The 24716-nt window shown below is 34.7% G+C and overlaps 1 protein-coding gene across 1 annotated transcript in view; it reads right to left on the bottom strand.

Moving 5' to 3' along the window:
* Positions 1-16506, bottom strand: part of LOC146141464 (collagen alpha-1(XII) chain-like) — a 50870-nt gene extending 34364 nt beyond the window's left edge. Inside the window, exons 1-4 of the mRNA XM_083390135.1 lie at positions 16371-16506; positions 16087-16226; positions 15821-15951; positions 15087-15616 (exon numbers count right to left, since the gene is read on the bottom strand). Coding sequence (XP_083246261.1) covers positions 15087-15616; positions 15821-15951; positions 16087-16226; positions 16371-16506 — 937 coding nt within the window. The remainder of the gene's footprint in view (positions 1-15086; positions 15617-15820; positions 15952-16086; positions 16227-16370) is intronic.
* Between the last annotated feature and the right edge of the window lie 8210 nt (positions 16507-24716).

Here is a 24716-nt window from a genome sequence, read left to right as displayed (position 1 = left end):
ATAACCAAAGTTGCTGATTAAATCAAGAAGGTTTTACATAGTACACCGGTCATCGCAGACTTTGGCTTATAAACAAAATAAGTTAATACTTTTTTCATTTACAGTATTATTTTTCGTTTGCCAAAAAAATATTCTCCAACTGTTCTTAACCGTTTTCCTTGCCGCACCACTTTTAAGGCACCAACCAATTCTCGCACCCCTTTCTAAAAATGCTTATACAAATAACTGATAACACAACAACACAATACCAAAATGTGAGTTAGTTTTACATTTAATTAAGCTAAGAAATAAATGACAGTAATATATATTTTTTGTGTCTGATTCAACATCCCCACAACCCCTTGGCACAGTTTCTTCCACCCCGTTGGGAAATAAACCCTGTTCTAGCAGAACATTTAGGAGTAAACCCCTATACGATATTTGTTTTGTTTCGAACAGCGCGCGCGCTTCATGACAGCTGTCGAACGCGTGTGTCAATACCTCACTGTTACGTCACAAACGGCGGGGTAATACTAACAAGTCGGGCCATTATAACGTCACAACTGATTGAATTACTGGAAATAAAACGCGATTTTGAGGGTGCGGCGTTTAATGACGACATAATTGCCGCTGATTTGCGCGGAAAGTTTGCAAATTCGACAAATTGACTTTTAATTTTGCAGCGTTTGTGTTTTGCAGCGTGGAACGTGGTGGGGGAGGGGAGAAAATTTCTGGGGGGCAAACTATGAGCTGGCCACTGGATCAGCTGATTTCAATTTTCTTCTAATTAAAAGAAACACGTTGTAGGTTAAGCAAGTTATGATGAAAGCGTGTTTCGATGACAATATCCAGGCTAAACACCAGTGTTGTAATGACTCAAGGCAATGACTTGACTTAAGTGCATTAAGTCACTGTTTTCACATGACTTGGCCGTCTTTTGGACAAATAAATTGGGTTGAAATGAAGTGTATTCTTTAAGTATTGTTTTATAAAATCGATTTATTCCAATTTTTGCTCATAATTATTTTTCTTGCTGTATGTTGCGTTTTGCTTATATTTTAGTTCAGTTATTGCTCATAATCGTACGAGTATAAAAATTCGAAAAGTTTAACTTTTTATATTTATGACAAGGACGTGACTCGAAATTGGCTTGCTCTAATTATGACTTGGACTTGACTTGTTGTTTATTCAAAAAGACTTGACTCGGAATTGAGTAATTTTACAAACTAATTAAATGGGACTTTTTTGAATGACTGGTTTTACAACACTGCTTCGTTTTTCTCGTTGTTAAAAAAAAGTTTTTTAAATATATGATTTAGCCTTTGTGCAAAAACTACAATTCACTTATCAGGATAAACCAAGTAGGAGAACCAAAAAATTGTTTATAGCCACTTGATAAGCTGAGTGCAATTATCTTTCCATTAAAAGAAACGTAGCTAAGATTCCCCGGGATAAATATAAGTTTCCGTTAATAAAAGACCTTGGCAGGTTTCAATTTGATTCGCTTACTTGTCTACACAATATACATACGACTTCACGAAGCCAGTTTTATCGTGGAAATGTAAAATTGATTGTTTAAAACTTGATACAGCGTTCAAATGCTTAAAATTTAATAAAACTTATATTCTCTCTGTATTAAGGTTATTTTAAATAGACTTAATTCGGAAATTTAGTCTACCAATGACTTGACTGGGGATGTGGCAATTTTACAATGACTTAAAATTACTTGTTTACAACAATGTCATAGGCCTACACCTCCACTGAGTCCACTGGCTGTACTGTTAATGTTTCTCGCATCCCCACAAAACGCTGTTGTTCTAAGGAGGGATTTACTTTTAAGTAGCAGGGATAAAAAAGGCTTGAACCAATGTATCAAGTCATTTAGAGTCCTTGAAGGATTGCACAATACGTACAAGTCACTTATGCTGTTGTTTACATGAATTTTGCAATATACGTTGTTAGGCGGGGCGCTCTTTAGCTAATGTAGTCGAATAGTTAGGTCCTAATTACAAAAGTAGGTACGCTAAAGGTTAATGGAGGTCGTTTGTTGATTGAACGCCCAACCTTTCGCAATTCATGCTGAAAAGTCCATTAAAGTGTTTTACAGTTGTACGCCTAAATCAGAGCAAATTTATCTTATCACATTTTGTTCAAATGTTTGAAATTCAGAAATGACTTACTTTTAAATCTCATTGGTTGTTCCTTTGTAATCATTGGTAAAATCCAAACTCCGTTTAACCTAAACAACAAAGATATTCTAAATGCAAAAATCACTTTCTTTTATTTATCTTATTGTTCTTATCGGCAGGTGCGGATTAAGGTTACTGTAGGCCTATGGCTGTTTACAAGAGAAGGACCTAATTTCGCAGACCAAGCTACAAAAAGTAATAAAAACACATACAAAATTGAAATTATTTACTAACATTCGTTTGTAAGGCAAAACTGTACTGTACTCGTACTGGGTCTGTATCACTATTAGCATTACCAAAATCTAACCCTTAAACAAATTAAGGGGTGCATTTTTTCCCAAGGCTATAGCATTAGTAACCTAATGGTTTATCCGGCACTGCTTATTGGTGGTCCTTTGCGTAATTGGTGAAAATCAAAAGTTCGTTTAAACTTTTGAAAAAATAAATAAATTGTTTGTTTAAATTCGCGTTTATCAAATTTGTTAAGGAAAAGTTGGTCTCCAACCATTAAATATGTAAAAACAAATGCTTCATAGGTTAGTTCAGTAGATATACCATTGAATAGAATGAACCTTATGAAATGTTCGGCGCTTGTCTAATTATAAAACCAACTATATTTATTTCTTACCAGCCACTTAATTTTTATGAAACAGTGATATAAATCAAAGACAAATACACATACGTAAACAACTGAAATCAAGCCTTTTCCAAAGTCGTTTTGATCAACGCTAACCGTTTGATGAAATAAATATTAAAATAATTATTTACTTCGTTAAAAACTAATTAATTTAGTCAAACCCCGAAAAACCTAAAATTAATCAAAAAACGAAAACAAATTGTTTCAGGCAGGCAATTTGGTTTTAATTGACAATTGTCATTTCAATGACGCAATTCAGTGAACTTTATATGACTTTAATCGGTCTTAATTATTTGTCGTGCGATTGTAGGAGTTATAAATGCATAACTGCAAAAGGAAATTATGTTTTAACGACGTCTCTATTTATTTATTTTTATTTAGGAAACCAAATCTGATAAATGATTGTAGTTCTCGAGAAAGGCAAAAATAATTAATTTTAAAACTGAATGTTACAGCATAACAAAGTATGAAAACAAGCGTAATTGTTACGTCATAAACACGACTGGTTTACTGCAGCAAATGGTTTATTGAATAGACTTTTTTTGCTGCGAAATTTGATTATAACAATTTAGATTTTGGATAATAACAAGTAGCGTTGTAACTATTCATTTTGAAACGCGTTAATCTTACTATGCGACCTTTTTTGATATTTTTGTACAGCATAACAACATATATCCTAAAGTTTTATTAGAGAAATAAATGTCAGCAAAAATAATTTTGAACGGAAAAGCCATATCCAGAAAACAAAAAAAGAACTTGTAAGAATATCCAACCCCATAATAAAGCATGGATGTAGAAATTTGAATAAAGAGGAAACGTTCAAAATATTACCTACGTCTATATGGGTTTATATATTCATTCTGCGTCCAACTACAACCTCTAGCTATTATCTTAAGTTTTATTCGAAGCGTTCACAAAATGCTACCTTCTTCTGTATGGGCTTTGATATTCATTTTACAAAAAATTACGATTATTCTCTTAAAATTGGCAAAACTTTTATTTCAAAAGGATACGTGACGCATTGAACACATTCAAAAGATTGGATTATTGCTCAAAATAATGGCAGTTTTATTTTAATTTAGGATTAGACGAAATACGGCGAGGTTCGAACTCACGACCTTCCAAATGTATTTGAAAACATTCCAAAATTTGTCAGCAGAAAGGTTTTTCACGCAAAATGTTCTTTAAATTTTTGCATATATCTTTAGTGACGTCATTTGCCACGACATTTTAAAACTTGTTTTGGGATTAGTAATTCCACGTTATTGCGGCTAAATAGTAATCACGCCATGGATTTGGCGCTAGAATTAAGTGATTCATAAAATAACTGAAATAAATTTGTAATATTTTGTAAATGAATACCAACGCCGTAAATGCCACCGAAGAACGTCCGATGAAATAATATGTGTTATGACGTCATTGAATTCTGTGGTTACGGAAAGAACAAAAGAGTCAAAATAAAATTAATTTGCACACTATGTTTAATAAAACCTATAATTATATAACTATCATTGTCAATTGTTTTTACTCCTATCGCCAAAGATACACTTACTCAGCTTGTAATTTATTTGGAATGTTATGTGACATAACGTTATTATATGGTGTGCATACAAAACGACACAAATAACCAATACAAAAGTAGAACATTGTTGACTTTTACCGCGCAAAATACTCTTATACGGCTGTATGTAATTGTATTTTTATTCCTTAAAATATTTTTCATTTTTTATTTCATTTGTTAAGCTATTAATTATTTTAAAGTCTATGCATGTTACGATGAAGTAAGTTATTGTTTGTTAAACATTCCAGAAGATTCGTGTTAAAAAGATACAAAACAACTGAAAAGATTTCTTGATTTTATATTTATTATTTTGTATTTTCGATTTTGAAATTTCTTGTAAACTTTTTCGTATTTTAATTTGTTTTGCCAGAAGAGTAACTGCAGTAAAACGTAGTAAGAATTTTGAAGCCCAAACAGAAGTAGGGAGCATTACGTTCGAACGAATAAATGTTAAGATAATGGCTGGAGGTTGTAGTTATACGTATATCAAATCCTATACAGAATTAGGTAGCATTTTAAACGTTTCAAATAAATCGTAAGATAATGGCTTGAAGTAGTTAGACGTAGAATGAACGTAAAAGCTTGTACAGAAGTAGGTAGCATTTTGCGCGTTTGGAACAACTCTTAATTCATTTTCAACATAGTAACTATATTAAAAATAAGTTTGCTACAAAATCACTTTTTTTAGTTATTTTCGGGGCTCATTACAAGACTACTTCAAAAATCACCATTTTATTAAACTATTTTAATTATTTGCATACAGCTGACACACTTTTGATCAACACATTATCCGATTTCAGTAAAATTTTAAATGTTGCAGCTGCGTTCTACAACCACAAAGCCGTCTGTGACGTAATTGTTTCGCATGCTTGCCTCGGGTGCACATTGGCGCGCAAGAATGTCGATTGTGACGTAAGAAAAGCCTGCACGAGACGACTTTAGCATTGGGAGGAGTGATTACGATATTTATAGGCTGTTTGTGCTAATAAGTTTTTAAAATTAGCACCAGTTCGGCAAAATCTGCATTTTGCGGCAAAATTGAAAGTGGGAAGCGGATTTAGCGAGAAACAATTAAATCCGAGTTTGGACAAATCGATTAAAAGTTAAACGACTTTGAATTTCCTTCTAAATTTAACCCGCACTGAATAAGCATTTTATTGCATTCTCCAGCACGCTTGGCAGACACGAAAAAATAATAGTTCAGTTTCATTTCTTAGGGGGGCGTGGCAATAAAACCTCCGCCTCATTGTTCATTGTAATATATTTCAAAACCGTATGTTTATTGTAATTTGCTAGCACATGTATTATGTGTGTGTTCGCACCAAATGTACTTGTCGAAATACGTATGCTGATGATGTATTGTGTGTCAATGTTTAACAATTAAAATTCAAAGATGATTAAAGACGTGTTTTGAAAATCTTTAGGCTTCAAATTTAAATTTCAAAAATTTAAATTGGAAAATCGTAATTTGAATTTGGCTAAATCACGTGGAAAGAAAAAGTGTTACTTTATTTGGAAATCGCTTTACGTAATCGTTTCACACCAAAAAAATAAACTCACATTTTCCAAAAACAATTTTTTAAAAACGAACTTTTAACTGAACTATATATTTTTTGGTAGACCTAATACCTGGACGATTTTACGATATAATTCGTTCGTTTACTTGAAGTTTTTGTAAGTCAGGGAATTTAAAAGATTTGTAAAACAATCTCCTAAATTTCCCATTAACCTTTAGAGTTGAATAAGCTATTTTGTCACGTTTCCTTAGAAATAACACATAACATGAGGAACAATCCACTAGTTACAGCACAAAACTGATGCTAAATATAAGTCAAAAGGATGCCTTGTATGGTTACAGGCAAACATCTTTCACATACAAAATTCTCATTTAAACGAAACTAACCAGCATAAGTACCAGGAATGTTCGATAATATCGGATCTGGGCCGATACCCGATGCCAAGTATTAGTATCTGTACTCGTCCGATACTAGAGTGGTATCGGTGCCGATCCAACACTAAATAAGTAGGTTAACAACTAAAGATAACTAAAAAATAGACATACTTCTATCTACAACACATAATTCACAAGTTAACATATAATCCCTGGGCTACGAATAATTCAAACGAGTGAAGCAAAAATCTCGCTCCTCCAAAATTCTCATTATACCGAACTTGAAAAAAAAACTTTAGAAGAAAAGCATTCTTGATTTGTTACATTTCAATCCTAAACAAAACAAAAAAATATAAGCACACCAGTATAAATACTTTGAAATCCAAAAAATAAATACAATTAATTACTAAAAGTCTAAAAACAAGCCATAACATTAATTAAATTTTCCGTCACAACATTTTCCGTCACAAATTAATCAGATGGGATCATTTGAACCTACTGTTAAATAGATTTTATATATTCGACCAGCCGATTAGCTTTCAAATGGTTTGCAATGGCGAAACAAGCCAAGGAAATTATAACTGGAAGTTCTTATCCAGCTGAAGACCATTATCGCCATATTTCCTCCATTTAAAGCCGATTATTGCTCGGAAGTTCGCACGGAGATAACGTCGCGAAAAAGCCTGTCATAGTCGGTGGTATTTTCGGGCATATTTACATTGATAAATGACCTACATTGCACATAAAAGGACACAATTCATAAATGTTTTGCACGGTTCGTTTTTGTGCACTCCGAAGAGTAATTTCTCGGGGAAAAAACACACGATATTTTAAGTTTCACACTTAATCACGCGCTCACGTTTTCCATAAACACGCCAAGGGACACAAAAAATAACGAGCGACCTTTGACACAATGCGCTAACTAGTGGCGACTTAACAATTTCAAATCGTCCACTAAGTGTCAGAATTGAGTTTATCGCTGACACTTATAGGCGTTCTGAACCATAAACCGTCAATAAAAGGCAGTGACGTTAGTTTATGGCAAATCCTTTGCAAGTGTCAAAGAGAATGTTTACGTTACGCTTGGAATGATGGAATAACAACGACATTCTGCCATAAAACTACTTGCATAAGTAATAAATATTCACTAAGCTGGAAGCACCTGGATTTTATTGCATATATTTTATAATTGTCAACATATTGAAAGCTATTGGGAAAAAGCTGCATTGTGGATCTCTTCAAAACTTTTAATTTCCTTACAAAACAACTTGTAACTCTCCCGTTTGGAAATGGTGTTGACTATGATTTGTTCAATTGCTTACTGTTATGTGCGAGGAGCGTTATAAACAGTTGTAAGTATTCAAAGACATTACCGACGCACTTAAGGTAAACCGTTTATAAAAATGCAGTGACGTTAGTTTATGGCAAATACTTAGCACATGTCAAAGTGAATGTTTACGTTATGCTTGGAATGAGCAATTGACAACGACATGTTGCCATAAAACTACTCGCATAAGTAATAAATATTTACTGAGCTGGAATATACTGCTTTCCTCCGCCACGCGACCAGTTTTAAGATCAGGCGCACATTCACGATTTCAGTTTAGAAGATAACATTTTTTAGAAGTGACGTCATACATTTTAAGGCTTGTAGAGTTGTTACTTTCGATACAAAAACAGCCACATCACAAAGATGTTATCGATTAGCGCAAAGTGAAAAAAACCTTTTATATTGTTTAAGTTGCCCAAACGTTTATTTTCGATGGTGCGATGAGACGCTTTGGGATGGAACCAGTTTGCAAAGTAGAAATATTATAAAAGTTCGCCCCCAAAAAAATATTTACACTTAGGTACGGCCAGATTGGAAACTTTTTTGCAGCTAAAAAATTGCGCGGCTGAAAATAAAATTTCGACTTGAACTTGCGCGGCTGAAAATAAACCACCAGGCTACCGAACGTTGTAAGTTGCGATACTATATTAAACTTACAGGTTTACAGCGTTCATAGAATACTTGAAGCACTGAGCAATTTTTGGTTGGTGTGCGGGCGCAGCTAAATATTTAAAAAGTTTGATAGTGTAGCATTTAGTATGCAAAATATTGCATCGATATTGCCTAATTTGACGTCACTATACACGTGACCGTTGTCCACTGATGCGTGACCAAAACGCCAAACTGTGCGTTTTTAGCGTTTCGCAGGGGATTCCATATGATGCATTATATTATATACGTCTTACAAACTAGCGTTAAAAAATGTTATGCAACTTCAGTATGCGGCCCGCCAATTTTTTTTGTGCTTGTTGTGGCCCTTGTACCATTTTAGTTGTGCAGGCCTGATTGAAGGTGACACATTTTCGGTCATACACGAGTGATGACTGATGAGTGAATAAATGTGACGTCAGTTTTACAGGAGCCATACTAACGTTTCTATTATGTTAATTTACTTAACTCGTAAATAGTAAAGTTTGTTAAAGCCCGTATTTATATTTTAGCAGCATTACTCAGTTTTAGGTAATTTAGTTTCATACAGAAGTTTGCGCGGCTGAAGTTTCGCGCGTTTGCTCGAGTCAGATTTGCGCGGCTGAACACATTTTCGATAAAATGCGCAGCTGTGACCGCGGCTGAAGGTGCTAAATTCCCCGCGCAGGCCAAACTTTCCAACCTGGAGGTACGGTAGTTAAAACAGGAAAAAATAAAAAATAAAATCCTAGTTATTCAAATTTATCAACTTAACAGATCCTGGGAGATATTTTAATTTACAAACAACATAAAACGAGACGCGTTACGCAAACTGTTTTACTAGCAAAAATTAGGGCAAATAAACATTGATAGAATTTCACCAATTAATTCCAAGTCAAGTCAGTTATACGAAAGTCACGTCAAATATTATGACTAAAAAACTTAAGTCAGGTCGTTTCACCCAAACGACTCAAGTCAAGTCAAGCCATTTAAAATCAGTGACTGAAGTCAAGTCAAGTCAAATAAACTTGACTTGGACTTGAGTTATTTTGCAAAAACCTTGACTGTGACTTAAGTTATTTTACAACATACTCTACTTGGATCTAGATGATTTTACAGTGGACTTGACTTAAGCTTAAGTTATTTTACGAAAAACTTGACCTCGACATAAGTTATTTTACAAAAAACTTTAAAATATAAGTTTTTACAACAGTCTTGACTGTGACTTAAGTTATTTTACGACATGCTTGACTTGGATATTTTCGAAATGACTTGTTTGTTTGGTGTTAAGTAAAATTTTGTTGCCTTATTGTGCTGTGTAAAGTCAGTAAACTAGACGCATTCTTGCAAACCGAAACCGCATCTTCGAGAGTTAATTATTTCGCATTTATTTTCACTGAAATGAAAGTCATTGGCCATCCCGTGTTCGCTAACATTAAGCGATTCGCGTATCCATTCAGTCGAGAGGAAGTTCGACTTTGTATAGCTTTAACTGCGAGGCTTGTATACAGTTCAGCGCGACGTTTTCGTGCTATGCGCAACATTGAACGTGAATTGGAAGTTGTACGAGCCATGTATCCTGCAGTAAGGGTTATAGGAACGCTAACCATAAAGCTATTTATTGCCTTTAATATCGATATTCGACGTTTTTGAATTCAATACTCGATATTTTTTTAAGTTTTGCGATCCAACCAACTACCAAATGACGTCATAGCTATGCGTAAACAAAGAAAACAGATGAAATTAAAACTTCCCAGGACTCAATTTAGCGTTAAAGGGGTTTAGTTACATCCAGTTGTAGACATGGGCGCCCGAACGGGGGGCAAGGGGGGCGCTTACCCCACCTGGAATTTTAAAATGCGATTATTAGTATTATTTATAAATGTAATATGTATATGAAGGTTAAACATATTATACAATATTTTTCGTCTTTTGTTAGGTCGACCGTAAACGCTGGCAGTTTTTCTCTTTTGTTATTTGTTTAGGTTGACTAATTAGCAAGGGTGTATTCGACAATTGACAACGCTAAGTCAAACCTTCTTTCTTTTTTTCTCGCTAAAAAACGTCGAGTTATACGCAGTATGTACCTCGCTGTTCGGTCTCTGCGCTAAAATCCGATGTTGGTGTAACATCGACATTTGTTTAAGTGAAGCAGATTCTTAAAAGGAGGTATAATGGTGACTGTCGTGCGTGTTTTAAAGTCTCCATTTTTAAGTAATGATAATTAACGCAAAATTATGCTCTTTTAAGCATGCTCTCTTTAAGCATACACAAGACCATGTGCTAAGTGTGCAATGGGCACAACTTATTTCCCCTCAACCGCAGCTTGTAATTTAGCTGACTTGGCACATAGCTCGGCGCAGATGTTGCGCTAATCGTGGCATAATAACATCCGGAAAAAAACGATCTTCGTTTAGTATTGCAGGTGGTGAACGACGTGCTTATAATTTAGCGCTCGTTCTGTTCATTGAACTTGAAAACTGCGCTACTGATAGTCGAATTATGTATGATTCTACCACAATTAATCACACATATTTCACGGTCTTGGTTTGTTTTTTTGCCTGAAGTTAACGATTGCACACCGTGATTTCGCAGCTGGCGCCTGACAGGATTGTCGACGACGCACGTGCTCGCTTTTGCTGGACGTATTTGGCTGTTTCTGATTATTTTTTTTTACCACGTCTTGCAATCACCATTCTATGACGTCATACTGTCACTGTTTTATGGCGTCATTATTCATTAACGTCAGACGAAACATAGGGGAATTCCCTAAGTTGAAAATTCAGGACCTCCTTTTTTGATTTTCTGGTTACGCCCCTGATTGTCCCCCCCCTGGAAAATTTTCTGCGGGCGCCCCTGGTTGTAGATATACTTTTTAATAAATTGATGACATTGTATACAATTCCCTGGAAAAACATATGCAAAACGTTTTCGTAAACGTATTTTGGCGTTGCTATTTTTCATATTAAAACCCTGCCTAAATCAGGAATGAATTTTTATTGCAGACATTTTATATAGAGTTTTATTGGACATTTGATTTCATTGCTACACATTGGTGTGTTTAAAGTTTAAACAGTTTTGATTTTAATAAGTGTTAGCCATGGTTCACTTTAAAACAGTTTCTATAACGATTTCCAAACTAAAAATCGCACGAATTTTAAAAATAAATCATTATTAAATCTACAGTAATTTTCCAGTGGATTTAGACATAATTAGCAGAACGCTTTACACCACCAGGACTTCCTTAAATTTTCAGTATGTAAGTCATTTTATTTTCACTGGGTAAAACAGTAGTGTCCGTCGGGTAAATGAATTTGTTCTGAAATGTTTAATTGTATTTCGGTGTTTCTAGACTCTAGTCTATAAACGAGAGGAACAGGCCGTCATTAAAAGTCTGTAGCATTTTGAATCAAGATGTTTAAAATGAATAAAGATCGTTCAAAATGACACCTACTTCTATATTGGCTAAATAGTTATTTAATTAACAGCAAACCACCCTAATTGATTGATAAACGTTTGAGTGCTACAGTTGCCCATTTTGAGAGGTTAAAAATATCTAACTGAATATAAAACACGGCATAATCAGTAAAAATTGGGTAAAGAGTTAATGTTTTAGCAGAACACTAGCGAATATCAAAGCCCATACAGAATAAGGTAGCATTTTGAATCAATGTTGAAAATGAATAAAGCTACATTTGAAACGTTCAAAATGCTACCTACTTCTATATGGGCTAACGTTAGTTAGATTGTTAGTTAGTTACAAGCAGTTAACCCTAATTGATTGATAAACTTTTCGAGTGCTATAGTTGTGTATTTGAGAGGTAAAAATATCTAAACGAACTATATTAAAACACTGTATTATCAGTAAAATTTTGCTTTCAAAATGCTATACCCACTTCTACATTGGCTTTCAAAATGCTTCATACTTCTATATTAAGCAGTTCTTTTGTTACAAGCAAAGAGTTATAGTTGCAAGCAAACCACCATAGCGGTTGATTGATGCTTTTCTTTGAGCCGTGCATTTTAAGCAAAGGAAGCGGGGAAATTTGTTGCCGATTAGTCTAAGTGTCTAACAGCGTATACGCAAGTTGAACAACATTAGAACACACGCGAAAGTAATTCCACTACGTGTTTAACGGTTCGTGTGCAATGTTTTTTTCGTGAAGCTATAGATAGAGTTTCGCTGCTGCAAAAATCAATTGAGAAAACCATTTTCGATACAAGGCTTGAGCATGCTGTGTAAGTGATTAAGTTGTTTCGCAAACAAAACAAAGAGTCATTGTATTTAACCTTACAGTCTTGTGTATAGTGGTTCTTAATAGCTATAAATATTTGTCCATACGCCTAAAAGTTTTCTTGATTTGTCCTGATGGAAATGTTTTTTTACCAACGTTAATGCAAAAACAAATTCCATTCGCCAATTGTTGAAGGTTGCAAACACATTTTTTACGCTTTTTAGACTTTGTTTTAAGATTTCGCAACTATAGTTATTATTTCAACAAAATCCGTTTGATTTAGGCCCAGGATAACACAAAACAAAACGTCGCATGACAAATATTGCCTTTTTTTGCTGTAATCGCTGATGATCCAACATCATCAAACAGAACTTAATATAGATACAACCTCGGCACTTTTATATCTTTTTAATACCTAGCGCTACGCATTGACCCATACATCGCCTTATTTCGCTGCTATTTTTGTCCTTTTGTCCTTTCTTTTTATGTTTTATCGCTTTTATCTTCACTTGATTTTTACACTGATGATGGCATGGGTTATTGCTGAAACGTCTGTAAATTGCGAAATGTCGATTTTATCAAATCTTATGGCTTTTATATTTTTATTGAAGTAATACAAATTGCCATCCTCAGTGTAAAAATCAAGTGAAGATAAAAGCAATAGAACGTAGAAATAAAGAAAAAAGGGACAAAAATAGCACAGAAAAAAGGTATGCACTTGATTTTTACACTGTTGATGGCTTGAGTTATTGCTGAAACGTCTGTAAATTACGAAATGTCGATTTTATCGAATATTATGGCTTTGATATGTTTATTGAGGTCAAGCAAAGATTATATATTACAACAAACTTTTAAGTTTTGTTCATCATGCGTTGAAATGCCACGTTTTTTAATTTGAAAACAAGTCACATTAAACGCTTATTTATTTACGTATAACGTAATAAGAATATCAAAGCCCATACAGAAGTAGGTATCATTTTGGACGTTTCGAATAACTCTTTATTCATATCGCGTTTTCGCAACTTAAAAATTAATATAAACATCGTTTGTCGATACAAAATAAAATAAATCTGTACGTGGGGGTTACGATAAAACGCCACGATTTTGCCTCTTTTGTACAATTCATGTTTGTTTGCAGTTTTTTAATTTTTTTGTAAAGGACTTCAATAGGTTTTTCGTTTTTTAGGTGTTAATTTTGTGTTTTACAACTGAAACTAATAAAAATGATTAAAACTTGTTGCTTTTAGATACAACACAAAGTAAATCTACCAATAGAAAATTTAAATTTAACGGTTTATTTTGTTGTTGTTTAAATACCGTATCTATAAATTACCTCCTCATTTTTTGTAGTTTGTTTAAATTCCGAACTTAAAATTTAATCGATACAAAATAAACTAATTTTGCACGTGCCGTTACGAAAACGATAAAACATCACGTTTTTTCGATCTCATTTAAAAGTTTCGCTTGCAAATAAACACACTGGAAAGTCCGCCCTTCCTTCTATACCAACCACCAATAGCACGTCCGGACACTTCCTTCGCCTTTGTTACGTCACACAGGGCCCCTGCGATGTCACAGCAGCGCCGCTCGCGACGCCAAAGCAGCATCCTTGTGTGACGTCACACAGGGTCGTTTATTAGGCGCGCGCTTTTGCGGAAGCGCTGCATAAAGTGCTGTTGTGCACAAGTTTGCCAACTTAACAGCTTTCAATGCTTTAGTAAGTTATTAAGCAAAGAGTTTTAAGGTTGTTGTGGAACTGAAGATACGTTGGTAAGTTTTTATAAAGAAAGGGCGTTTAACGGTCATTGTTATAACTAAGTCCTTTAGAACAGTGCTTCCCAACTTTTTTAGTTCGCGACCAACTTTTATTGCAAGTTTTAATGTGCGACCCACAATGAGATATGACCAAACTGTTTAGCAATAATTTAAAATGCAACTAATTGGAAATAAGATTAACCTTTACATAAATCGTGCATATCTTTACTACTGGCGTATGTAGTGAAATAGTTAATGCGACAAAACACATCTAATTGTTACGTATTTGTTACATTGTTGCATAAATGTTACGTAATGATAATGCAATAATTTACCGATCAAATAGAAAACTGTAACAGTTAGAAATGCTTCGACCCACCAATGGGTCGCGATCCACTGATTTGGAGCACTTCTTAAGAAAATGTCTTGAAATGGCGAACTCGTATAAAACAGAGACGCCTAGCTGAACATTTCAACCTGAGTTAATGAATAAATATAAATCGCTCTTCTGGTGTAAACGAAGTATAAACCGACGTTTCGGCAGCAGATACCAGCTGACCTCATCAGAGTTAATAATTAAAACGAGAGTGCGTTAGCCATATTATATACTGAGAAGTAAAAAATTGTAAAAGCGTAGATTAAAATTAATAATTCTAGACGTCGCTGAAGTATGCGATAAGCTGTGACGCGCCGGAGTCATCCGGTGCAGAACTGCGCCGTCGTACAACGGGCGTTTATCAGCTATTGCGTATAGCTACAACGACGAGTAGATTGCCGGATACCATGAATCCTTTTTATTCATGGTGTTAGGAGATTTGTCAATCCGGAATGATTCAATGAACCGTCTTTTGTAATAGTGCGGTTCCCAGTCTAGAATTTTACAGTTATCCCAATCAATTCCGTGTCGGAGTTCAACCGCATGCTCTGCCAGAGCTGACCGGGATGCCTTTTCGTGGCGGACATCACGCATGTGTTCGAGTTTACTGGTTTGAAAGGAACATTTAGTTTCCCCTATGTATGTTGCTGAACAACCTCCACAGGGAATCTCATAAACTGCCCCTTGACGTTTTTCTGGTTTGACTGGATCTTTAGTTGAAGGTAAAATATTTCCAATTTTTCTGGCTGGTTTAAAAGCTGTAGAGATGTGGTGGCCCTTCAAAATGCGTTTTAATTTTTCTCCCAGACCTGGAATGTAGGGAATAATGGCCAGACCTTTAGATTCTGGTTTAGATGTTAACTGGTTGGTTGTGTTACGAGGTTTGAACAACCAGTCGGGGTATCCGTTTAATCTCATGGCCTTCTTAACATGTTTAATTTCGTTGCCTTCGTCCTGATAGTTACTGCAAAGTTTTGAAGCTCGGTGTAGCAGGGAACTCACAACCGAGCGTTTGTGTTGTAAAGGGTGGTCTGATCTGAAATTCAAGTAGCGATCTGAATGTGTTAATTTTCTAAATACCTTGGAAGATAATTTACCTGACCGGTTACGAGTGATTAATGAATCCAAGAATGAAATTGAGCATTTGTTCTCTGTTTCCATAGTGAATTTAATGGTAGGTTCCAAGCTGTTCAAGTGGTCCAAGAACTGCTGTATCAAGTTTGTTTTTATTATGACAAACGTATCATCTACGTATCTTCGCCACATTCGCGGGGGGGTATGGAATGAATTCATGGCCCGTTGTTCGATGTCCTCCATAACCAAGTTTGCCACAGTTACTGAAACCGGTGATCCCATAGCTGTTCCAAATATCTGTTTGTAATGTTTTCCTTTGAATTTAAGGTATGTAGATTCTAGGCATATAGTTAACCCTTCTAGTATGTCATTAATATTAAACTTAGTCCTGTTTTCCAGTGTGTTGTCTTGGTTAAGACGTTCTTTAGCTACTTGTATAGCCAGGTTAGCGGGGACATTGGTGAACAGGGAGGTAACGTCGAACGAGACCATGCTTTCATCTTCTTTTATTTGAAAATTTGTAATTTCTTCAACGAAACCAATCGAGTTTTTAACATGATATTCTGTTTGACCTAAAAGAGGGGATAAAATTAAAGAAATACGTTTAGCTAAGTTATACGTGGGGGACCCAATGAATGAAACAATAGGCCTAAGCGGGATTTCCGGTTTGTGTATTTTGGGTAACCCATAGAGTAATGGTGATGTAGCATCAGAACTTTTGAGAAGGTTCCATTCATAGTTGTTCACCTTCTCTTCTTTCTTCAGCCGTTGCATGTACCTGTTAAGTTGTTTTTCTATACCTTTAGTGGGATTAACCGTAACAGGACAGTAAGTGTCCCTGTCTGCCAACATATTGTGAAGTTTATTATCGTACTCAGATTTATCCAGGGTCAGCTGGTATCTGCTGCCGAAACGTCGGTTTATACTTCGTTTACACCAGAAGAGCGATTTATATTTATTGATATGTTGCCTGGTGGAGCTAACTCTATTTCTGAGTTAATGAAGTTTATAAACGGAAGATAACAGTGCAACTAAAGTATAGCACTGTTGTGCACAAGTTTGGCGACTTATCAGCTTTCAATGCTTTAGCAAGTTTAATAAGCAAAGGCGTTTAAGGTCGTTGTCTAAAGTAAGGCCTTTAGAATATACATCTTCAAAATTTAAGACCGAGATTAGGATTAATAGAAATATATGCAGGGAATCGATAAAGATTTGTTCAAAAGGTTTAGATATTTGTTTAAAACAGGGCCGTTGCTTAAAGTAAGCACCTTAGAATGTGTCTTTAAAATCAGGTTCCACGCTTAAGTTTAGACACAATTAAAACAGGGCGCTTGGTTGAAAGAACCACTTTGAACTAATAAACCTTCCTTTTATAAAGGAAAAGTGTTTAAGGTAATTGTGCAACTAAAGTATAGCGCACTTGGCACAACTTTGCCAACTTACCAGCTTTCAATGCTTTAGCAAGTTTTTAAGAGCTAATCAGTTTAAAGTTATTGTCTATGAAGTAGGGCGTTTAGAATATATCTTTAAAATCGAAAACAGAGCCGTTGTTTCTCTTTAAAATTTGAGTTTCGGGTTCAGGTTTTAAGATGCTCGGGGGACTTGGTTGAAAGATCCACTCTGAATTAACAAAACTTATAATAGAAAAACGTTTAAGGTAATTGTGCCACTAAAGTATAGCGCTCTTGCGCACAAGTTTGCCGACTTATCAGCTTTCTCTGACTAAGCAAGTTTAATAAGCAAAGGCGTTTAAGGTCGTTGTAAGGCCTTTAGAATATATATCTTTAAAATCGATGATCGAGATTAAGATTACGAAAAATAGATTCTGGCAATCAATTAGGTTTTGTTCAAAAGGTTTAGATATTTGAGTAAAACAATGCCGTTGTTTAAAGTAAGCCCTTTAGAATGTATCTTTAAAATCAGGTTCCATACGGTATATGTATATTTTTTTTACCCATATTATACTATTAGTGCGCCCCTGAAAGCTGACTGGTACATTTTAATTAGGCTAATATTGAACGTTTAAAATACTACTATGGAGTGAAAATGACTAGCGGGCCGCACAAAAATTTCAGGCGGGCCGCAGGTTGGACATCCCTGGTCTACACGAAAGCGTCTTACAGATTCATGTGGAATACACGAAATGTATATCACAGAGTATTCCAAATTTTTCTAGCTGTTAGAGACCCTTGCAAGATTGTTTTTTTTCAAACAAAATTAAATTAAAAAAATAAAACATTCGTGCCCCGAAACCAAGGGGTGATTTTAAGGGGGGAAAAAAAGCTTAAATTTTGTTAACTTTGGATTTACGAGATTTACAGACAGCAAATTGAAAAAAAAACAAGAGATAGTTTTGTGCATTTGTGACATACACAAGGTTAATTACTAAAGTGTTGTGCATGTAATAGGTTAATGTATTTCTACTGTACTTCTTTTTTATACCGTGTCTATTTTACGGAAGTGAAATTGACGTGAAGTTTTTTTTATCAACTTACATAACACATCCGTGCATCGTGTACCTAAGTATACTGGCATACATTAAGGTAAATCATTCACACTATACATGATGGTTAATTACCAAAATTTTGTACATGTAATAGGTTAATGTATTTCTACTGTACTCCTTTCTTATACCGTGTCTATTCTAGGGATGTGAAAATTGACTTTTTTCGGTTTAATTAATGACTAGTATGAAAGTGTCGTGCGCTTAATGCACAAGCTTCTTCATGCGGCAGCTAAAGGAAGCACCAAACGTGCTCTGACGTAAATCGGAAATTTGTGCTTTGCCCCAGAATTTTTGGTGTCGTTTAGTTTGGGAAATATGTAAATTGTTTCTTGCCTTGATCTACGCACGTAATGAAATCACGAGTTTTTTCAATTATTGAACTGGGACCTAATTTACAGAGTTTGATTTATTTTAATAATTGGCAAAATGACACTACTTATCAAGCCAAAAAAACTTAATTAATTTAGACCAAGCAACCTACGGCCCGTGGTCCAAATTCGCCCCAACACGCAAACATTTCTCACACTTTTGGTGTAAATCAATTTTATTTGGCGCTTTGCGCAAATCGTGTTCCTGCATCGATTATAACATGTAATTGGACACCCTTTAAATTTTAAAACACCCTAGTGTTATTCCTGATTAACAGTCGTTGCGGTTGTTATAATAAGCTGCATTAAGTCTACACGGTTATACTTTAAAGGCTCGCGATTAGAAGAAACCTGCCCACCCCTGATTTAAACCCTGGTTTAAAGAGTTTGATTAATTAATATTGATTTTCCGCAAACAAAAGCTTTTAATCCTTGTCTGATACTAGATAAACTTATTAAAGTTTGTAAAGGGTTGGGCATTTAAACGATTACTAAGATTACCTTCAAATATAGGCATTCAAAATACTTCGAAAACCACAGTATACGAACCTTTTTATATTGATATGCCAAAAATTGGACGGAAATCAGAATAATATGTTTAAAGTAAATCTCAAGATCAATGCGGGAGGTTGTAGTTAGACATAAAATGAATATCAAAGCCCATACAGAAGTAGGACGCATTTTGTGAACGTTTCGAATAAATCTTAACATAATGTCCGGAGGTTGTAATTAACACTAGAACAAATTTTAAAGCCTATACAGAAGTAGGCAGCATTTTAAACGTTTCGATAAATGTAGCATATTTTGATATGCGAAACGTTCTAAATGTGCTATTTTTGCTCAATTGACATTGACGTATAAAACGAATAAAAGTGTTATTCGAAAAGTTCAAAATAATGATGCAACCAGCTTCTATAGGAGCTTTGTTATTCGTTTGTTGATATCAGTTGAAGGTTTATTAAACTTAGCCGCTTACTGCTTACCATACGCTTAGAGATATAATTATTTCCGATTCTAAGGTTGATAAGCTGCTTACTAAATCTTGCCGTCTGGTAAGCTGTTTAACTATAAACATTAACGCGGTCACGTTTTAAGATTCGTAATGACTTGGCTACCAGTGCATTATGTCGACCTAGCGCTATACTATAAAATCCCATGCTATTACGCGTTCCTTTACATATCAAGTAAAAAACATTTAAAGTCAATGAGCAATTAAAAATTGGGGCATAATGGCTGGAGGCTGTATAGTAAGAATAAGATGTAGAATAAATACCAAAGCCCATACAGAAGTAGGTAGTATTTTGTGAACGCACCAATTGAATCTTAAAATAATGGTTGGAGGTTTTAGTTAGACGTAGAATGAATATCAAAGTCCATATAGAAGTAGGTAGTATTTGAATGTTCAAATATATCTTGAGATAATGGCTTGGGATTGTACTTAGACGTATAGCAGGACTATCAAAGTCCATATAGAAGAAAGTATTATTTTAACGTTTCGTATAAATCTTTATTCATTTTCAACATATGTTGAAATACCTACTTCTGTATGGGCTTAGATATTCTTACTACGTTAGTAAAACTGATTTTATTATGTGAATTTAATGAAAGAAACATGCACATACGTGTACAAGAACTGTAATCGAACCATTCTGAGGTCGTGAGTTCGAACCCCACCGCAGTAGTTGTTTTTTTAATCAAGCCTTTCTTGCAACATTGGTCAACAGATTCGGTTAACCTGTCGAAGGCTTCCAGTGTTTACATGAGTCCATGGTTGCATCTATAAACGTTTCGAATATATTTTTTATAGATCTGTTTAAAAATTAATTCCTTTTTCGATACCCGACATTTCGAACCAAAATTGTTTTAATCTGATACCAAATAATGTGATTAATACTATTCTCAAACAAGCAAAGGAGACCAAATTGATGCTTGAAAAACGCGCAAAAAAACTTACTTACGTTCTTTGTAAACAAAATTAAAATAGAACTATATTTTAAAGTGTGAAACTTTCAGTAATGGTTATTTCGATATTTCTCTAGTTTTGCTGTTACCAGCCCAATATCAACCGAGTACCGATACTAGCACTATTGGTATCGGGTATCGGCTCTGATCCGATATTACCGGAAAAATCATAGGCTATCTAATTGTTCCAATAATCCCAAGCAACATGCGTCTCGAAATGACGTCACAATGCGTCTGTTGCGTCATAATGTTCGATGGGTTTCAATCGTGAAACACAAAGGATGGAAACTAGAAAAATATTACAAATGCGAACATTTCCCGGTAATTTGAGGAAAGCAGTGCTTAATGAGCCTACGACAGGTGGCATGAAGGTGTGAAGCTATGCGTTTCAGTAGAAAACAAATAGATGAGGCGTTTAATGGCTTTCTATACGTATGTGGTGGTGAGGTTATGCACAGTACAGAGATGACAAACTGAATGTGTAAAATAGGAAGATATCTCCTCGCCCTTACACTTAACACTTAAATGGCGACAATGGCTTCAAATAGGAGCAAATGTTTCTATTTAAATAAGAGTATTTTCTGAGTTTGGGAGTGGAATTTTCATAGGATTTTATTGTGTTTTGTTTTGCTTAGCTGTTGTTTTTGCAATAAATACTAGATAACATATTGTACAAAATGGCAAAAAAGTCGTGGTGCAGGTTAGGGTCTGGGTGTGAATGGGTCAAGTAATTTATGTAATCATAATATTCTTCAACCACCCAAACTCTAAACCGCACACTAACCCAATTTAATTCATAAATAAAGTGCGTTGTGGTATAATGAGTATATTGACTGCTAGAGGTGACATAATGAATTGTTGAAATAAGAAGATATCTCCTTGCTCTTGCACGTAAATGACGACAATGGCTTCAAATTGAAGAAAATATTCCTATTTTAATAAGAAACTGGTTATATCCTTAGTTTGGGGCGCAATATATATCTCTTTTAAAAGACCAGAACTAATTAATGACTAACTTTGACTTAGACAGGAAACTCTAAAGAATATTTGACTGACAGAGGTCTATGAAAACTGTTGAATTTTGGAGTGGATTTTTCATAGGCACTTATTGTGTTTAGGTTTGTTTAGCTGCCGTTTTGCATATAGTAGATAACATATTGCACAAAATGGCAAAAAAGCGGTTAGTTTAGCTGTCGTTTATCATATAGTAGATACAACAAAAGCCAAACGGTAGAATATTGGAGAATTCTAAAACCCATACTTTTCTAATATGGTAGTGAGCTATGACAAATATTGTGGTCCATGTAGTTTTAGAAGAGGTTTATTAGCATGGTTTACATTGACTGACAGAGGTCTATGAAAACTGCTGAATTTGGGAGTATTATTTTTATTGGCTTATATAGTGTTTCGGTTAGCTTAGCTGATGTCTGGTATAATAAAGTAAAATGGCAAAATATTCGTAAATCGTACGTTTTTAAAATGGTAATGATTTCTGACAAATATTAGGGTTTATATGATTTTTGGGGAGGTATATTATTTTTGTTTTTATCGTGTTTTTGGCAGATTTAGAGTTTTTTTTTTATAGTAGACAAAACAAACACGCAGAAATTTTACATTATTTAAGGTACAGGTTTTAAATGATTGTATTTGTTATTAAATACAATATCTTAATGTTGTCATTGCCCACCACTTACCACAACAAGGACCCAACAGTCCTAACGGCGCTGTTCAAACTAGGGCGCCCAAACTTCGACACCAAAACGGCCGATGCCAGACCGATGGCCCCTAAACGTCCCATACACTCGCCCTACAGTAGCAGGCGTAATTATGGCTATTTAGGCTTTATTACGTTGAAGTTTGTTGATGAAATAGTATTATTATTATTGGATCTTATTCATCTGAGTTTTGGACGTATTCCAACAGGTCTATTTAGATACGGTTATGTCTTTGCTATTAGTTCGTATTTTATTTAAATATTGTTTCGTTGGTTCTAATGCTGTTGTATTATAGATTTTTCTGCTTTAGGTATTGTTGTTTTCTAGGTCGTATTGTGTGTTTCCAACATTACGTTATTATGGCTACGTTGAAGGTTTGTTAAACAACCCTAGCAATGAATATCACAGGGTATGCAAAGGAACTTATACATAGTGTTAGGGTTTCTATTGAACATACAAAAACACCTGAATATCACCAAGAACATGTTAATTTAGTTCAACTCGTCTTAGATACGTGGCGTTTTTTAGCCTCGTAGGTGGTCGTTGGATTAAATATGGTAAAAACAGCCGTGGTGAGATTCGAACCCGCGACCCGGCGCCTTGGGTCTGGTTTCGGCAAAAATTGTTGAGCATTTTTCGTTGGGAGTGCCCAAGGTTTAACGATAGGAGAGATGTTATGAAGCTATAAAACTTGCTGTAAACATCCTGACGTATCCCTTGTGAAAACAAACAACTACATTTGTTTAAACAACACAACACAGACTGAAGAATGTCAAAGGCAAATAGGTTGAGTAAACGCACAATCATCGAAATCAGCGGTTCCCAGACCTTTCTAAACTTTTTGCCTGGCGGAATCTTAGCAATGATTTTGATATCTCGCGGCCCTATAAAAATTCAAGGGTCAGTTGACCTATGTTTCTTGTAGTACACTAGTGCAATACTATTCATTCTAATGTAACAACTTTCTAACTAATATGGACGATTCGCTGATAGCAGATAGTACAGCATAATAGATACTTTATGGTGTCACAAGAGACATCATAAAACACGCTTTATTATAGAATAATAATGCATAACTAAAGACGACTGATATTGTTTTAAACACAGACTAAATGTCTAACTTAAAGACTAATTCTAATTGCGGACCCACTGAAACTGCTGCACAGATCCCAGTCGATCCGCGGACCCCAGTTTGGGAACTGCTGGACTAAATAAAGACATATCAATACGCACTGTATCATCCTCAGTTTATGCGACTAAAATTTAAGAATGATTTGAATTGTGTCACGTGTTGTATAACAGCAGAATACTCTAGCTAGCCATTCAGGTCAGACACTGTTACAAGCTCATGAAGGTAATATATATATTTCGCTGGCAAAGGTATCGACAGTATATTTTAATTGGAATAAATCTTGAACAGGAATTAAGATCATTTATCTTACAAGGGCAAAAGTGATTTCCACTATCACATTTTCAGTGCTACCACCTTATAAGTGAGATTTGAACATATTTCAGTCGCAATAACTGATCATGATATTATAGTTCGTATCAAAAAGTCTTCATTAAGGTGACGTCGATTTCACGTTCATTATTAAGCCAGTTTGCTGTAGCTATTTTCTACCTTTTTTAAGCATAATTTATGAGCTGATTTTTTGAGCAAAATGTGGCGATTTTTTTACCTTTTTTGAGCAGAACGTACATTATTATTATTAGGCTACATTACAGATCGGTGCATACTGTACTTAATGTATATTGTACATAACGTTTTTTTTTTTGCAGATTTTCTTTTGACGTTTAAGAATTCTAAGAAGTTTACCAAAAATACAGTTTTAAGTTAAGGTTTGATAAAAATGTGGAGACTTTTAGCGACGTTGCTTTTTATTTCCTGGATTGGAAGGTCATCTGCACTCTTAAAAGGTAAAATATAATATTATTTTTTTAGGGTTAATTTTCCTAAATTTAACTCCCCTCCTCAAAAAAAATAATAAAATCAAAACCATAAAAAAAAATTAACTTTTTGGTACTCGTAAGTGCTGTATATTTTTTTATCAAGGGTGTTTTTTATCCACGTAGTAAAAATTATTTGAAATTTAAATAATTTTTTTTACTCACCATCCCGAAAAAAATCTTCTTTTTTTTCTAAATACGTAAGTTATTTTTTGCTAATACATAAACGCTATATAATTTTTCATCTAAAAATCATGGGTAAGATTTAACAAATATTTAAGGGTCGCAATTATGGGGAATAAGGTCCTTTTCCCAAAATGTACAGCCCCGCCAAAAAATGTAAAAATGCCCTTTTTTGTTGTTAATATTTTATTTTGTTTTGTAATAACGCTATTAATTTTTTCATTATCCAAGTAAGGGTAAAAAACATGCAATATTTAAATCAATAACAAGATGTAAAAATGGACGTTTTTCAGGTTTTTTAAGTTAGAACCTTCTCTGGCGGCTTTTAAAAGCACGTTTTGTCTAACAAGAAAGCCATGGATGAACGGCACAAATAATTTA

This window comes from Ascidiella aspersa, chromosome 5, assembly GCF_963924565.1.
Source record: "Ascidiella aspersa chromosome 5, kaAscAspe10.2, whole genome shotgun sequence".
NCBI lineage: Eukaryota > Metazoa > Chordata > Ascidiacea > Phlebobranchia > Ascidiidae > Ascidiella > Ascidiella aspersa.
This window is presented reverse-complemented; position numbering and strand designations above follow the sequence as displayed.